Source organism: Halichoeres trimaculatus, unplaced genomic scaffold (assembly GCF_033239565.1).
Source record: "Halichoeres trimaculatus isolate MK-OKI-2021-1 unplaced genomic scaffold, fHalTri1.1 fHalTri1_scaffold_3, whole genome shotgun sequence".
Classification (NCBI taxonomy): Eukaryota; Metazoa; Chordata; class Actinopteri; order Labriformes; family Labridae; genus Halichoeres; species Halichoeres trimaculatus.
In genome coordinates this window covers 9,774,558-9,792,623 of record NW_027437181.1, presented here as the reverse complement: position 1 = coordinate 9,792,623, position 18,066 = coordinate 9,774,558, and the positions used below count along the sequence as shown (strand labels likewise).

The following is an 18,066-nucleotide window of genomic DNA, read 5'->3' as shown; positions in this document are numbered from 1 at the left end:
ATCAGGACATCCCTTATTAAACTGTGATCCTGTTGAGAAGATCATCCCACAAACATCCACTTTTAGTTTATTCACACCTTTGCTGATTCCATTTTAAGTCTTGGGGATGAACACGCAGGAAAAACACTGATGGTAATACAGAACAAATACTCCAAACATTAATAGAAAAAAATACTCACAGAGCAGATTATTCTGTGATCTTTTTTATTGGATTTCTACAAGTCCCTCACCTTAGCCTTTGTCACATTTGTTCTTTAAATAGTACCAGTCAGACCGAAGTAGAGATGTGTTTATACTCCTGATTCTCATCGTGTCTGGTCGTGTGCGTGCACGCTGCCGCTCATGCAGCTGTGATGCTGTCAGCTGAACATCTGGCTCTCTGCCCGGTCTCCTGGAGTTGTATCTGGAAGGCATGAAAATGCAGCTGTGAACAAAGAGAAGGCTTTTTAAATGTTCTATGTTTTACAGTTTTCAATACAGTTTGCTTTAAAATCTCCTTTTGAGGAATGTCACTTAAAGAATATACTAATTCATTGGCTCTTTAAATGTATTAAATCCTACATCAGTCACCACATTTTTACTTTCATTGTTTTGTTTATTTGAATACTTGCACAAAGTAAAGTTGTGACAGAGGTTTTAGAATTATACTTTGACTTTCACCAGTTCCTGTATTTCTGCAAAAATTCCTCTTAACTCGTTTCTGTTAGTGTTTCGAAGTTTGAGACAGTGTTACCCTCATCTAACCATCTTCTTTTGATCATTACACATTGATAACTTGGTTGCAGACTTATATTTATGAAATGCTCTGTATTTTTAATAATAGAAATGTCAGGGAATCCACCACAGACTAGAGATTTCCCTTGCTTTAGTTTTCAGCTTGTTTTCCTTTTTTTTTCCTATATCAAAAATAAATATCGTAAATATTGGGGAGTGTAACAGATTATTTTGGACTTGAGACCCTCAATTAGTTGACGTAATTTTATCGGGCAAATGAGACAGAAAGATGGTGTTGAAGGCTATTTCATTTTCGCAACTTCAAAGGGTTGGCCTACTGACCAAAGATGAACCTTGTACAAAGCAGAGAGAGCAGTTAACTACCCGGCTCAGAAAAGTCCTAGTAACCCTGTGTTAACCCTTTGCCATCTTGACCTACTGTGTTGGATTAAGCCAAGTTTCTCTGGCTCTTGGACGCAGGTAAAGGGGCGGTGCTTTCCTTTGTGCGTCTCCTCCATCCTGGTGAGAGCACCCTTCAGCAGGAATGCTCAAACATTCCTCAGTAGTTGCTCACACGTCAACAGCTCTTTCAAACTCCAGCTTTCCCCAGTGGGATGGTTCTTATCTGTTCTTTAGTTTCCGTTTTTGTTTATTCTGCCGGCGACATTCGTCTGGTTTTCCCACATTTAAATGTCGCCTTGTGGATTTCTTATTGGCTTCGGTTTCCAACCTTGTAGACTCATTTATCAAACCATGTGTCATAAACCTGATCTGTGTCTGGATTGTTTGTGATTTATTTTGAAGGAGCCACCTCATGGCTATGACCAAATTCTATATTCTGTCAGAGGCACAATGGTATGAATTGAGAGTCGTCAGTGGTAAGCTGGAAAGACAAAGAGTGACAGTGTTTGACGCTGTGACATGAGAGTGACGGAGTAGTGTTGCCCTTTGACTCATTTGATCTGAATTAAAAACAGAAGAAAGAGAAGTCGAGGTTCTGCTTCCCTGTTTGGTCAGACAAAAAACAGCAACCTCATAACTTTCTACAGACTTGATGAAGCCGAAACTCTTGGCAGGATTCATGTCTCATAAAGAAGTTTAATAACCCAGTGACATGTTTAAAGACTCTTTACTGTGCAGATTGTTTTAAATTCTGATCTTGAGATTTTTCTTTGAATCTTGAGAAGTTTACCATTTTAAACATAGATATAAAGTAATAATTCATGTGGTTTTGAAACAGCTACATATTCGTTTGTTGTGGAAATCCTTGAATCTGTCTATAAACTGATCTAAATGTCATGAGATCTTCATGAGACTTGCTGAAATAATGAGGTCATCTCATAATGATCTCCTGACTGGTTCATTTCACAATGGTGCAAACCTAAAACACAGAGATCTGACCATAGCTTTACTCCCTACAGGCCTCCAGAGGGCTGGCCAGTCAAAGAGTTGGGGTTTTTTGAAGCAGCGTGTCTTAAAGAGACAGCATCTAATACGAAGTGTGTTTCAGACAGAGGCTGAAGCAAGAGCTTCCTAAAACACAAATGACAAAAAAAACATATTTTTTAACTTTTAATCATGTAAAGATACAATGGAGGCACCAGACGGATGGAATAAAAAAAAAAAAAAAAAAAACACAATACTATCTTTTTGAGGATGAGTTTTGCCTAGGGATGCACGATATGGGATTTTTGCCGATATCCAATATGCCAATATATTGAAACCCCTTTTGGCTGATACCGATACCGATAATCACAAGTTTGTTTGTTTTTTTCACTGTAAAGAAAGCTAAGTCTATCTTGTACTGGAATTTTTATGTTACTCTTATTGTGACAGTCCTATTTGTTTAAGAAACTCACATAAAACAAGACAAAAAACATTTGATTTTACCATAAATAAGAAATGTATTATTTTTTCAAACGCAAGACATTCAGTATTAAAATACAGAAAAATAATTTCTTTAGATCACATGAACTTTAAATGTACAATGCATTTTTAAACATAACCAAGTTGCATTTGATTATTTTAGAGCTACTGTAACAACCTGGTGACAGACACAGAGCTCTGCAGTGCAAATAAATGAAGTGCAACATTTTATTCAAGGAGCTTATTTTTCAGATGGAAAATAATAATAATCCTAACTGAATAGCACCTTATCGGCTGTGCATATTGGCAGAAATTTTCATATCTGCAGATACTGATAAACAGGTTTTTAAGCTTTTATCAGCCAATACCGATATGGTGCCGATAATACTGTGCATCCCTAGTTTTGCCTTTATTGAGGGGACAGTAGAGCTCTTGAGAATTTTTCTTGATTCTTATCTGAAGGACGGCTTTAATTGAGTTTAAGTATTTCATTATCAAAAGCATGAGTACATTTTCCAGCTTCATCTGCTTGTTTGAAGACACCTTTTCATGATGTGAGTCTGCCACAGCGCTATCATGCAGATCTCTCTTTGTACTTTTGTATTCCCACTGCCATGGCATAATGTTGATGTTTACGTACATGAGTTCACTTTCTAAGAAGGTGTTGTTGAGGCAGGAAGGGTAAACACATGGAGGGAGCTTCACATAAATACGGTCTCAGACATGCAAACACACAAAAAGCTGTTCCACTCTTATGTTACTAACCTTAAGCCAGCACAGCAGTGGGACAACTTCATCTCACCACCCTGCCTCTGTGACAGTCATATTTAGGACAAGACGTTACAGGGGCGAAAATAATCTGGCAGTAAAGTTAAACATAAACTTAGGGATCTTCTTGTTTCCTCTTCAATGTAACAGTATTCCACCTTCACTGTGTGACATGCACTTAATTCTTCTTAGAAAAAAAAAACACTATTTAAGAAGAAATTATGTTTTGCCCTCTTTACAGAAAAACTTCATGTTCCTATGGGCTCTAAATTCTCCGAAAATGATTGTCTCACTTATAGGCTTGTTAACATTAAACTGTAGATAAACAGGGAAACTCCCACATTGCAACAAGAACATCAGCTTGTCCTCCTCAGCTGCTTTTATAATGCCTTATTCTTGATGTTCAAGCTTTATTTGCTGTTTACATGTCAGACCTGGAAAGTTACTACTGGAGGTTGAGTTGGAGAAGTTTAGCTCTGTGCTTTGGGATTTGCTGTAAATCATGACCTTAAATGACCTGTCATCAACTTTATTTCTGCATTCTGAGATGTTCTTATGTTACTTTTTAACAAAAACAAAAACCTACCTCCATCTCCTTTCTGAGGATACACTTTTATGTTACATTGAACGTGGATATGCAAACTTAAGAAGCAGTGAGTCTGCATGGGTTGATGAGTGATGAAACTCAAAGGATAATTGAGGTAAGAGTTAGGTATACTAGATCAGACATTACCCCTGCCAAGATGATGCTCTCTCTGTATTTGAGGTATCTTAGCAAAGATGGTGCAGACTCGTTTTGGCTCACCTCTGTTAGATGAACGTCTTCTCTCTGTCTGTCTGTTAGGCCAGCAGTCTAAGCAGCCCTGAATAGGAGCCATTGTGGTCTCTAATTAGTTTGTGACGGTGAGTCCTCCTCCAGGAGAACAGATGCCCTCTGCACAGTGTCAGATTTCAGCACACGCTGTAAGCTTTTAAGAACAGCTAAAGTCATTATGCAGGAAGAAGGCCTATTGGTTCCGATTCCACGTCCAAATCCAGAACAGTCTGACCATCATATGGTGTAGTGCAGAAAAAGAGCTTAATCTCAAGCCTATTAAACGGTTGCAATGCTTTGATAAGTTGCTACATTTTGAGAATACATCAGGGTTCTGGTACTTGACACAAAGGTGTGACAAAAACAGAATGCCATGTGTTATTGGAGTCTGCAAACACTGCAGCATCCTTTAGGGAGAGAAGACATGACATGATGAGACCAAATGATATTCAGAGGCCGTGTTAAAATTCATTAAGTCTGCTGTCACTCTAAGTTTGTTTTGCATTCTTGTGCTGGATGTTGACACAACAGAGAAGAGCCTCGTCGTGTTCTTGTTTCCTTTCCTCAAGGATCATCAGAGCTGCAGTGAAGTCCGTTCCTCTTGGGCAGAGTTTAACTCTGCACAAAAATTAAAGGTGGTGCACAGATCGAAAGAGTACGTTTATTATTTACTAATGATCATTTTAGACCTTTACTACTTTAAAAGAAGGATTTAATTGTAACAACATCACTTTGCATAAAACTTAACATATCACATAAACAAGAGCAAGGGTGACTGATCTTGAAGCAGGACTTTAACTTGGGAAATAGTTAAACAACCTGTTGGCAGTTCTTTTTTTCCTGCAGGGGTATTACGTGCCAGAGTAATGGAGCACTTTCCTACTGTAAAGTTTAGTTTTAGCTGCAGGTGAAGAAACCTGATATGTTCTGTAAAGGGGAAATGATTGAATCTCCGTGGCAGTGAAAGTGAACTCCTGTTATTCTCCAAAAGTAGAGAAACATATTAAGAGGAAAAACGGTACAATTAAACTTATTTTAAGGACACCGTGATCTTTCAACTAGCAGCACTCTCACTACATATCCTGCATCTGCAAAAGATGTCACACATCTTTATAGAGTTATTCTGCTAGTTGTGTTGGTGTCTGCTTGCTTTATAGAGAAGATCTTTGCAGAAAACTTTACCCGTTAAACAAATCATAAATGAGGAACGCTAAAGAAATTCTTACGATACGTAGCATCAAAGCCCCTGTGAAACACTTTCCTCATGGAAACTGCGTTATACTGTGATGGACAAACTCAAGGTTCGGTATGTAGAAATGTGATGTCTCACAGCCAGATTCAGATGGACTCCTCCCTTTCTCACCCCTCCTGTTGGTAAAAGCAATACTGTGGACAAGAAGCCCCGCCATAACTTACAAGTATGATTCTCTACTTGTCAAAGTCTTACCATCAAATCTGACAACTTTTGACCACATCGACTACTCATCTTTTCGTCTTCTAATTGGGTTGCAGGCAGCTCACAAAATGAAGACAGTGGCGTACATGGAAGGAGACAGACTCCTTACATAGATAAAAAAAAGACTCTTTCTATGATGAGTTATTATATTCAGATGATACTACACTCGTTTAAAGATACTCATTGACATTTTTTCCCAATTTCTACCAAGTCTGTTCTGACAAATGCTGATGACGACTGCACTGAACCTTTAAGCACATATTAGGATACTGGAAAAATTACCTCTACATATAATAATGTGAATTATTATGATAAAATTTCACTCCTCTGCTCATATTTTATTGTATTTGCTCTACTGTCTTTCTGTTCTGTGATAAACAAAACAAAAGCAAAAAAAAAAAAAACAAAAGCAAAAAAAAAACAGAAAATGTCCCGCACAGTTAGCCCTATAAAAACTCTGTACATTCCCTGTATTTTTAGTGCACTGTTTCTTTAATAGGTTGGCACACATTTTTTGTGCCCCCCCATAATCCCCTCTCCTGTTCTAATGCTTATAGAGCAGCTCAGTCCTCCTCGAACCAGCATGTCGCTCATCAGAACTGGCTGAGCCTCACACCAGTTTCCCCTGCTGCAGGGACTAATGGCATCACGCCCCAGTACACATGGCTGCACTTGCATGTATTTAAGCTTGTGATTCCACTGTATTTTATCTACATATTTGAATTTAAAGCTGGGAATAATCCTTGGACTGTCTAAAATTTCATATATGTGAACATTTTGTCTGCATTTTAAAGCTCACTATTTTAATCTGGTACAGATCAGGTGCTGATCCAGGCAACCAACTCTGTGCCTTGTTTCAACCGGAGCTCTGGGTTACTTGATTTAAAATACTACCTCTGAAGCACTTTGTTTTTTTGCTGCATTACGTGTCTACAGGGTATATAAATTTAAAATTTATTTATTTATTTTTTTAGTAATTTTTGTAGGGTGTTGGGATATGAAAAAATGTGATATCACAATTTTATCACAGACTTAAAAAAAAACCTATTATAATATCATTAAGATGGTACTGTTCTAGCACTTTTCTCTATTAAGGTAAACAATTTAGCAACTCTTGTACTAAGTAAAATTAAAATCTAACAAAAATGTTGACATGCACAATTTTAAGGTCATAGGTTTAAGTCAAAGTCTTTTTGTTTTGTCTTGAGTCAAAAGGAAAATCAACTTAAAAGCAACATTAAAGTATGGTGCACGCTTGCTACATAACAGCTAGCTTATCAACGAAGCATAACAGTTTAGTGACTTCAACTTGTTTTTTGAAGCAGCACACTCATGCTACTAAAATCCAATCAATATTAAAAGTACAAAAAACCAAACCAAACATGGGGTAAATCAAGTTTTAAACACTCCTATCAAATACAACTGTCACCTGTTATCATACTGCACTTCATTATATTTTATACACAACTTCACTTACGCCATTTTTCATTGAAAGTTGAGCAAAAGATGTAACTTTCACAAGGTAAAAAAAAAAACATACCGAAAAGCATAAAATGAAAATGTATACTTGAGTTTCTGCTTTAAACACTCAAAGTGCAATGTAATCCAAAAGAACCACAAACATCAGTGCAAAATATGTTTGCCATTAGAGCTGAAACGATTCCTCGAATGATTCAAGGTACTCGATTACAAAAAATACTCGAGTAATTTTCTCCGCCTTGAGGAATCGTTTAATTTTAAAAAAGATCAAAGAGTGGTATTTCAAATAGAACTGCGGCTATAGTAAGAGAGTTTTCAGACCTCTCAAGCTACCTCTTATACAAAATAGCAACTAGCAACAAATGTAGCTTCTTTTCTGGAGTTTGGAGACGAATGGGTCATTCTATGAAACGGGTGCCATTTGGGTCTGCAACATTTGATGAGATGTACAAGGCACAAAAAATGTGTCAAAGTGTGTTTACAAATTTTGGAGCTACCGAAGCAAGTGCTCTTATTGACATGCTGTATCAGAAAATTCTATTTCTTAAAGAGAAAAATTTTCATTTGAAAAATAACTGCTCTTTAACTAAACAAAAATGTATTTTATCTGATTACTCGATTAATCGATGGGATTTTCAGTAGAATACTCGAATACTAAAATATTCGATAGCTGCAGCCCTATTTGCCATATGGGGACCATACCCTTTACTGGGTAAAACATTACTGCTTAAGTTACATATTTCCAGAAACACTTTGCAAATGACTTTTGTTTGTGTTGTGTTGCTTTGGGAAAATCCAAACCTGTTCTACATTACGGACATATTACAGTTTCTTTTGGGGACCAACTCATCAATTTCACTTTTGTTTGCAGCCATCCTTTCTCAAATGTGTGGAGATGGAAAGGGGAGAGAGATAAACAAACCAAGACAAGGCCTACAGCTCTCTCTGATTGGTTCCTTGGTGTGTCTCTAGTGCCAACATGAAGCAGATTATCAAATGGTGGGATTTGGCAGGGAAAGAATAACTTTGGTTGCGGCTGTGCATAGGCACACAGATAATTGTGATAGCATTGTGAGAGATAAAATGTGCACTACAGCCACTTCTACTCCTCTATTGGTAGATCATCATTACATTCTAATACTTCATGATCTAAGATTTTCATATTTCTTGCATTGTTTTTACCAATCTGCTGGGAAACATTTAAATATTTTATAGTTTGAATAATTATTAACTTTAGTAATTTTATCCACTCATTTTTTGCCTTTTACCCAAAACATGACCAGTCTCATCCCGCAGGAGGGCATGCAGGTCATTATTTAACAGTGGTATTGGATCAGTGTCGGTTGATACCCAAAACCCAGGTATTGGTATCAGATTCAGAAAAGTTGGATCAGTGCATCCCTACCTGAAACTGTCCATGCAGACAGTTAATTAAGTTTAAACATGAAGTCATTTCACCAGTTTTTTGGTCTCATCACATGGCGGGAAGATGCAAAATATATCATTTGGTTATGGCGGAGTGGAAAACATCCAGTGTGGCTTCTTGTGCTGCTTCCATTTCTGTGCCCCAAACTAAGATTGTGTCCCAATTTATATGCATTTGTTGTCACATCGTACTTGTATCCTACCAAAACCATATTGTACATAGATTTTATTTCCAAGATTCTGCTTTGAAATCCTCCACATATGTCTTAATGGTACTGAACCGGCTTGTGTATGTAATATACATGTTTTATAATGCATAAAAGAAGACCATGTGTTATGGATGTGCCCTGATTATAAAGTGGAAGGAAGTATCTGTGGGCTGGTTTTGATGCCTCCATCTGGGTCAGATTTCAAAACGTGGAACCAACCACAACATGGAGGAGGGCTGAAGTTTTTCTGTTTGTGATCTGTGATGAAGTTTTCATGTCCCAAGTTTATAATGGTAAATACATAAGGAACAACAGTTGTAGGTACTAGTAGATTCATATGGCGTCTTTATGATTTGTTTATCGAGACATCTGTGCTGAATTTCCTTGCTAGCTTATTCTAGCTCATAACACTTAGTAGCTAACAACAAAGTAGGGAATCCCTCTCTTTGCACAGTGAGGTTATTTTTTGCAGCTAAGAAGTTTCTCTAAGGGAAGAGAAAAGGGTCATAAACATCAAATGGAAGCATGGAGAAATCTTTAAGTTTTCTGCTCAGCTCGGCCTCAGCGTCTGCTCTGGAATGTAGGAAGTAAGCCACTCTGTAATTACCCCTGGGCCCACCTCTCACAGCCTCTCACAGCGCCTCATTGGTTGGGAGAGATGTAGAGACCTTGATTTCAGCCAGTAGCAGACTCCCACTTCTTCCTTCGGCGAAGCAGAATCTGTGCCAGTCGCTGGAAAAGCTCAGAGGCTGGAGTGAAGGGAAGAGAGAATAGTTGTGGTAGTGACTGAAAAGAACGATCCGTTCCAGCAGCCCCCCACCCCCTGTCTCTCTGCACACACACTCACACACCAACACACACAACCCAAGAAGGCCTTTCCTCTCAGGGTGTCTGTGCTCGTTTTTGTAGGGCAAAAAATCAGGATGGCACATTCTTTACGTCCATCCATGCATGTAATCCCTGAAAGCAAGTGTGTGTGTGTGAGTGTGTGTGTGCGTGCATGACTGTATTTGTCTGAGGAGAACCTGAGAAAGATGTGAGTGTTGTAAGGTTCATTTAAACAAAGAGAAGCTGCAGACAAGATGTTCCAATACCATTTTCCTCGTTGGTTTTAATCTGCAATCTGAGTTTGAGTCTTAGCTGATACTTTGAGATAAAAATACAAAAAACAACAACACTTTGATCGACATTTAGTTGGTTTTCCATGTGCAGTATGTACAAAGTAAACTTGACCAACACCTAGGATTAACAAGCCTCTTGTGGCTGCTGCTGAAGAGCTGAAGAACTGATCATATTTTCAGAGCACTGATTTTAAATAAAATGTTTTTATATTAATGGGAGCAAAACACTCCAGCCTCTCGCAGTCATTGACCCTAGAAATTTTAGGATAAGTGAGAGTTTCTCTGTGGACACACAAGTTTGATGAACAGGGCGAGGCAGCAGCAGAAGGAGTCTTTTGTAACGTATATCTTTGCATAATATGTAGGAATGTGGCTGCTGTGCAAACATTTGAAAACATGATACTGATTAAAGAGGAGAGCAGCAAGGAGTACAAAGCAGAGGAACTCCTCAACATGAACAGTGTAATCACTCTGCCCACTTGCTCTCTGTCACACACACTCACCCTGACTTCGTGAAATATCTGGCTGTTTGTGTACACCCATCCAGATCAAGTCTGGATATCTTCAGTATTTGTGTGCATGGGTGTTAAAGGGCCCCTTGAACAGCTACCCCATTACACTCCAGTTACATTGATGCAAAGATATGTGAGACAGAGTTATGGATATTAGTTCTGTTTACGCATATCTTCACTTAAAAGGCCTGAGACAACGCTTTTTCTTTAGCATGCTGGAGGTCATTTGAAAGTCAAACTCTGTGCATCCTTTTCAGAAACAGCTTAAAACCTACCCCTTGCTTTCAGTTGTACATAACCTCTGCTTATATTTTTTTATCTTCTATTATTTCATTATTATTATAATGTGTCTTCTGTAGAGATTGACTGATACAGATTCTTTCAGGCCGATACCAATACAGATTATTTGTAGCCAAGGAGGCCAAAAACCAATATTTAAAGCCAATATTAATTTGCAAATAAAGTGCAAATATTTGTGTCAAATTGAAAACAATACAAACTCCAACACTCAAATACCTTTAAGCATGAGTTTATTAAACAGCTCTCAGGCTTAGCAGCATGTTTTATAAAGTTAAATGAAAACTTAAAAACATAAATAGCTAAAGTTTTCTACAGTAAATAAAGTTTTCCAAAATTTCAATATAACTGCAATAACTGCAATAACTGTAATAACTGCACCGCTGATTGGCTGTTTCCCAAGCCATGGCTCTGCTTGTAACCAATCAGATGGTACTTTGGATGTGACAGTGCCGGGGACTGAGTAGAGGCTGCATCAAAGCCGCAACAACGCAGTTTTAAATTTGTTTCTTATCGGCCGTCGGATTGAAAAAAAGGGTGATGCCGATATGCATCAAAATGCCAAATATCGGCCTGGTATAACCGGTCTATCCCTAGTCTCCTGTATTGTATATTGTCTGATTTCAATCTGGCTTGTGTATAACTTTTATCCTCCCAGTGAAAAGGAAACAAACTCAAAGAATGAAGTAGTGGAAAAATCAGAATGACACTGTTATAAGAAAAGTACTTGTGGTAAATTTTAAAGTTTTACATTGGCTCACATGAACGTCCACATTCCAGCTTTCTTAGCTTTGCTAGTCTAATTTAAGTAGTATGCCCCTGAAGTTTTAAAGCTCTAGAAAAATCTAAAAACATTTTAAAATTAATCTTTATTAATGGAGCCATAACCACAACAAATCTCATACACTTAACAAAAACAGCAGGTCTAGATCTTATAATGTTGTATGATTAAATCCTATATTGCCAAACATATCATATTTGATACATGAGTTTCAAGGACCTCTGTGTCATCATCATGATCAATTGTTTCCTTAAACACCTGTTTAAAAATCTAAAAAAAAAAATCTTTCCCTTTGAGGATTAGCATTACCCTACAGGCAGCTGAAGCTGTGTTTTGCCCCTTTTCAAAATTGCTGCTGTCACAAAATCTTATATATATATATATATATATATATATATATATATATATATATATATATATTTAAATTTTCAAAAAGTAGCAGCAAGAATTGCATCTGAATTACTTTTCATTTTTTTAAAATTAGTACTTTCTGCATTGAAATAATGCAAATTAACTACAAACTTGAATTAAAACATTGCAAAATCCTCCTGATGTGTCAAATATGATAGAAAAAAAAATCTGTCATAGACAAAATGATAAAGCAATATTTGTTGTGTATTTTGTTAAAAGTTTTAAACATCTCAGTTTCCAACACATTAGAATTTTCTGACTATTTTTTGATGAGTCAAGCTTTTAAGGGTTAACAGACTCAACATGAAGACAAAAGAAGGAGTCTAAGCTTCTGGTTGAGTAGGTTTGAATGTATAAAACATCACACCTCTCAAAGTTCCTCAGTAATGCTGACAGTTTTTATGTTTAAAAATTTGCAGTAGTTCTTCTGTGGTTAAATGTTTGTTTTTTGTTTTTTTTCTTTTAGGAGTTTGCTGCTCTAACAAAAGAGGTGAACGTGTGCCGGGAGCAGCTCCTGGAGAAGGAGGAAGAGATTGCAGAGCTGAAGGCTGAGAGGAACAACACACGGGTTTGTAGAAAGCGCTGCTGCACACAGAGAAGCACATACACACTGCAGTGAACAAGCTGAACACACTCAAATAGTTCATGACCTCCAGGATACACCGCTGTTGTGGAAAGTTTAATTGGCCCATGCTCTTCACGTCAGATTCCTGTGTTTCTGTTTGGGTTATGAATGGTTGTCATAACACTGGCAGACGGATTACTTTCTATCTCATAATCCCAACCTTTGTCACAAGTTCTGGGTGTCTCAAATCGTTGAAATATGTCAACCAGTGAGGAAGACATTTTATTACAGTGATATAACTTTTCTGAACTAACAGTAGAAGCTCATAAATGGAAAAAAAACCCACCATGTTCAGAGATTCAGCAGCATGAAGTCAGTCTTTTTCAGTGCTGTATTTAGCTTTGAGACCAGCAATTATGTTGATTTATTGAAGTCGTTTAGGCCTCTGTTATCTCAGCGCTGGTGCCAAATATTTGTGACTAATTATGTGCAGCAAGTTTAAAGCTACATTCACAAAACTTTAGTACTTTAGCATGCTAAAGGGCCTACCCAAAGCTGCCCTGAGCTTGCTCACTTCCCCTCTGCCACATTGAATACCATCGAAAACCTTGGGGTGGGGAGTGGGAAGGGGCTGTTTGAGCCTCCAACATCAGGTTTTGCATCAAGCTATACTCTGATTTTGTCTTGACTTTTAACGCTACCATTTCTTTCCAGCTCCTCTTGGAGCATCTGGAGTGCCTGGTGTCTCGCCACGAGCGGAGTCTGAGGATGACGGTGGTAAAGAGACAGGCTCAGTCTCCAGCGGGAGTGTCAAGTGAGGTGGAGGTCCTCAAAGCCCTAAAGTCACTTTTTGAACACCACAAAGCCCTCGACGAGAAGGTAGGACTGCGTGTCTGAAGGAGTGAATGAAGTTTTTTTGTCTAGATGTGATCTTTTGGTTGTGTGTAGCAAAAAATGCGACAGGTTTGATTGATTTGTTCTGATGGTTTCAGGTGAGGGAGCGACTACGTGTTGCTTTGGAAAGATGCAGCGCGTTGGAGGAACAACTTGCTATCTCGCACAAAGAAGTAAGTGGATGTAATTTATAGTCAAAATAAACGGTGTTTTTTTTTTGCTGCTAGACACAGCAGTGTGTCCTGCCACGCCTCCTACAGTCGCTTGTAGATGTGTGTGAAAAACTACACTGAAAGCAGGTCTGAAATGTATGGAGGGCTGTATAATGCTTTAGAAACAAGCACAACACTTCAATCAACTATAGACTTGATATTGAAAGTGGATAAGTTGACTCCGGGAAAATCGCATCACCAATAGAAGTTGTTGCAGCTTTCAAGAAACACGCCGTATGAGGAATATTTGGACCCTTTTATGACTCCTTATCTCCTGACATGCTTTTTTTTCCCACAGTCAGATAAAGTTGCTACACCTTTATCTTGTACAAGATAAGGAAACTAACCCTAAGCATTCTAAAAACGGATGTGACGTGAACACAGCATTCACTAACTCCAGTGAAAAGAGGCTCATGGCTCTTTAATTCATATGTGCACATACATGCAAAGAGGAGAGTCTCCAGTCCACTGTGGCTTGAATAGGATTAAGATTGACAAAAGGCCCAGAGGATCTTTGAGGAGTGTCCTAGATTTCCTCTCTGCTTCATGCTGCAGCCATCTTTTGTTCCTGGGAATACGCCTGGGACCACACACACACACACACACACACACACACACACACACACACACAGACACACGCACACACCAGTATGTCAAATCAAGCACTTGCCACTCTGCTCATATTAGTAACCTCACTTCCCAAGGCCAGGCAGCTTTTTTCCTGTTTGTTTTTATCTGTGAGGCCTTTTGGCTCTGAGTTTATTATATGCTGCAGAGCTTTCATGGGAGTTCACAACCAGAATAGTTGTGGTTTGAACTCAAGGCTGTGGGCGCTCTGAGCTGCCCGCTGTTGCTCTTTGTGTCCCTGTCCCATGTATACTCAAGACAAACACACACACTAACAGTACTTGCATTATTCAAGAGGAAGAAAATAACATCCCAGCCTATAAAAGGAAACAGGGGTTGTGCTTTTGATTAAATGGTTAACTAGGTGTACTGTTAAGAAGGTTAACAAAGTGTCGTTTCCTCTAGATGGCTTACCTCAGGGAGCAGAGCAGCCAGAAGAGAGGGCTGGCAGATGGAACCAGCGAGGTCAACCACAACTCTGAAAACACACCGAGTACAAATGGCAAGGTGAGGTCACCAAGCAGCATATGTTGAATGGAGACGCTGCTACAGGTGCCTGTGTGTAAGAGATGTCCAGCATCTGTTCACACATTTAAATTCAGTGTAATACAACGGAAATGATTCAGGACAAATGCTTCATTATTAGTTGCTCATTACTTGTCCCCAAACACATAAATATTAAATGAGTTCCTCAGAGTGTTTGTCAGTTTCATCATGTGCTAATAAAACCCTCACAGTAACTTTGAACTAACAAACTCTTCGGGTTAATAATGCCCACATGTTTATTAAAACTTCTCATGCATCATCCATATATGAAGACTAATTTCTGTCACACCATGTGTCGGATCAGCTGTACTCTGCTCTGTCATCTACACACATGCACAGACAAGATTTACGTCTGGAGGAGACCGGCAGGCAGGAAACAGTCCAGGTTTCTGCTGACAGACCTGCAGTGTGTCTCTGCTTATAATAATGAGACATCAGTTAATCAGAGCTTGTGGAGCAGCTAAGACTGATCAGCATTCACTGTGGGAGTGATAATGAGTGCAGTGATGAAATTTGAAATGACTGCATGGCTCACAGGTGAATTTTAGTTTATCTTCTGAAATGCAGCATCACAGTGTTTGAAGTGTAGAACTGCATTGAGAACAGTTGCATAAACAAATTAAAAGGTTTATAAAACAGACAGTTTTGAGCTGTGGCTGTATCTTGTTGTCTGATGACTTGTTGCCTGTTTTCTTCTGGAAGAACTAGTAATATGTGCTGCATGTTGTTATCCAAAGCCCAAGCTGAAGCCTTTTAATGTATTGTTCCTCCACAGCTCAAAGGTTTGTGGCTTTCTCTCATGTTAGGGATCAAAGAAACCACATTTGAGGGACTGAATTCTGAGGATTTGGCAATAAAAGTCTTCATTATTAAAGATTAGATTATTTAATAAGTTGGCAGCTTTGTAAGTCTAATCAATTCACTTTTTAAGTGTTTGTGATTTTGCTTTTATATGCTTTTTTGTACACTTTTGATGTTTAAGATACTCTCATCATCAGACTGAACTTTTTCCCACAAAATCAATCTGCTCTTGGAATATGTTAGATATATAAATATATAATTTTTTCTTTCAGGATGTCTGTTCTCAAAGAGTTGCAGATGGTCAGAGAGTTCACTGGCTTGTTTCTACCTCTTTGTATGTGATGTGAAGTGACTCCTTTCATGGTAAACTTCTTCTGTCAATTCTTACGCAGCGGTCCTCGGATGGTTCCCTGAGTCAGGAGGAGGAGTCAGGACTTGGATTCGGGAAGGTCGGCGAGCTGCAGGATGTGGTGGACCGTCAGACTGCCGATCTTGGCCAGATGAAGGAGCGCATGGCTGCTATGGCTTCACGCATCAACGAGCTAGAGGAGGACTTGGACACGGCCAGGAAGGACCTTATCAAGTCTGAGGACATGAACACACGGTTACAAAGAGACCTGAGAGAGGTGGGGAGGATGGCTAGCACAGACTCTTTGTCATTGTTATGGTCTCTCCTGCATCTCATGAGAAAACACTAGTTATGGTTAAGGTTAACATCATATGCTTTCTTGTGTTTGTAGTCGATGGCTCAGAAAGAGGACATGGAGGAGAGGATCACCACTCTGGAGAAGCGCTATCTGGCAGCTCAGCGGGAGGCTACCTCAGTCCACGACCTGAACGACAAGCTGGAGAATGAAGTGGCCAACAAGGATTCTCTCTTCAGACAAGTATGTCTCTTTGACTTCTTCATAAATTCCCTGTATCCATGTATAAATGAATACAATTACTGTTACTTCTTACACCAGATTCTTGGCTTTTCTTTTCAAGCTATCTAAGACAGAGAAATTTGGCTGTCACTCTTTTATTTTGGAAACTGTTGGGTTGCAGTCTTGAAAATGAGGACACAAAAGCCCACTCTAGTTAGCTGATTTATTCCTCAAATTCATAAAGTATCTTCTTCCCAGCTGACACATAAAAAAAACTATCTCTTCATAACCACAGTATGTTTGACACAAGATCTCACTTTCCAACATAACTATATGTCAAAGAGGCCTTAGATTTTGCTGCTGGAGTCTTAGTTTTCTGCCTGCAGTTTCTGTTGCCAGTTTCTAAACCCCTGCTAATGAATTCCTGCTGTATTCACACTCTGACCAGCTCAGCAGGCTGAGAATTGGACGCCCCAAAGACACTGGCTTTTTTTTCTTCACATGTACTCGCTCAGATGGAGATGTCTCTCCTCTTTTTCTCACGGTTTTTGTCTCTTTGTGTCAGTATGAATGCTCTCATCCTGACTTCCTGCACACCCCACCCTCACACATCCCCTCTGTCTGTCTCCTTTTGTCCCCCACCCTGACCAACGGGTTTATTCCTCGCCTCTCTCTCTTCACCTTGTAGAGCTCGAGGAAAACCCAAAGGCCAGGATGTAGCGCAGACACGTCTTCACCATTCAGGCTAATGACTGTTTGCTTTTGGTTTGTTTGTTGTAGACTGAAGACAGAAACCGGCAGCTCCAAGAGAAACTGGAGCTGGCTGAGCAGAAGCTGCAGCAGACCATCCGCAAGGCTGAGACTCTGCCTGAGGTGGAGGCTGAGCTGGCCCAGAGGGTAGCAGCTCTCACAAAGGTACCAACACACACTCTCTGCCCTGTGTACTCTCAAACCAACACTTTACTTTTAGCAGAATCTATTCTTCATTGTTTAAATCCAACAGTTTACATTTTAGTAGAAATGTACTACTTTAAAGGAATGTAAAGTAACTGCTTGGCTCTGAACCTAAACTCATAGTGGACCCCAGGATTGTCTAAACGGTTTCTTTACATCTGAGCAAGCTCTGCACGGAAGCTGCTAAGGAAGCCATTGTTTATGTTACTTCAAATATCCACAGTGACCTATTTTTAGAGATTGGGTTCATGTTTTTATCCATTTATAGTTCCAGTCTTTGTCTCAGGCAACACACACTGCTGCACGAGCTACACTGGCCGTTCAGCACCTTATTTGTATTGGAACTGGCTCATGTTGCATCTCTAAATTATAACTGGATTATTCACATCAGAAACGGTTCCCCCCATATCTTTGTAGCGATGAAATCTGCTCATGTTGCAGGTTATCTCAGCAAAAAAGAAAACACACAAAGTGACACAAGAAACAAATTTAATCCTGTACAAGACTTGAACATACAAAGACAGATTCTTAACTATCCACCTTTTCTCTCCTTCCAGCCATGATGGTGTTACTGTGTTAAAGTTGTCATCAAATGTGTCTTTCTGTCTTCCTGCCATGCTCTGTTTTTGTGTGATCTTCATGCTGCCTGTTCCGTCGCCTTGTTAAACCCATAGTGTGCTCTGTGTGGCTCTAAAGACGATAAGACTCAAAAGCAGGTAGATCAGTTTTATTCACAGATGTCAACCCG

At 39.1% G+C, this 18,066-nt stretch overlaps 1 protein-coding gene across 10 annotated transcripts in view; it reads left to right on the top strand.

Moving 5' to 3' along the window:
* The window catches only part of ppfia1 (PTPRF interacting protein alpha 1), a 46,440-nt gene that overhangs the window by 6,228 nt on the left and 22,146 nt on the right, over window positions 1-18,066 (top strand). For 6 of the 10 annotated variants that reach the window (XM_074667260.1, XM_074667258.1, XM_074667257.1 and 3 more), the window contains exons 3-10: window positions 12,320-12,421; window positions 13,133-13,297; window positions 13,411-13,485; window positions 14,557-14,658; window positions 15,891-16,124; window positions 16,239-16,385; window positions 17,145-17,279; window positions 17,993-18,034. In XM_074667260.1, coding sequence (XP_074523361.1) covers window positions 12,320-12,421; window positions 13,133-13,297; window positions 13,411-13,485; window positions 14,557-14,658; window positions 15,891-16,124; window positions 16,239-16,385; window positions 17,145-17,279; window positions 17,993-18,034 — 1,002 coding nt within the window. The remainder of the gene's footprint in view (window positions 1-12,319; window positions 12,422-13,132; window positions 13,298-13,410; window positions 13,486-14,556; window positions 14,659-15,890; window positions 16,125-16,238; window positions 16,386-17,144; window positions 17,280-17,992; window positions 18,035-18,066) is intronic. The other 4 variants (XM_074667261.1, XM_074667264.1, XM_074667265.1 and 1 more) reach the window with 1 other exon arrangement.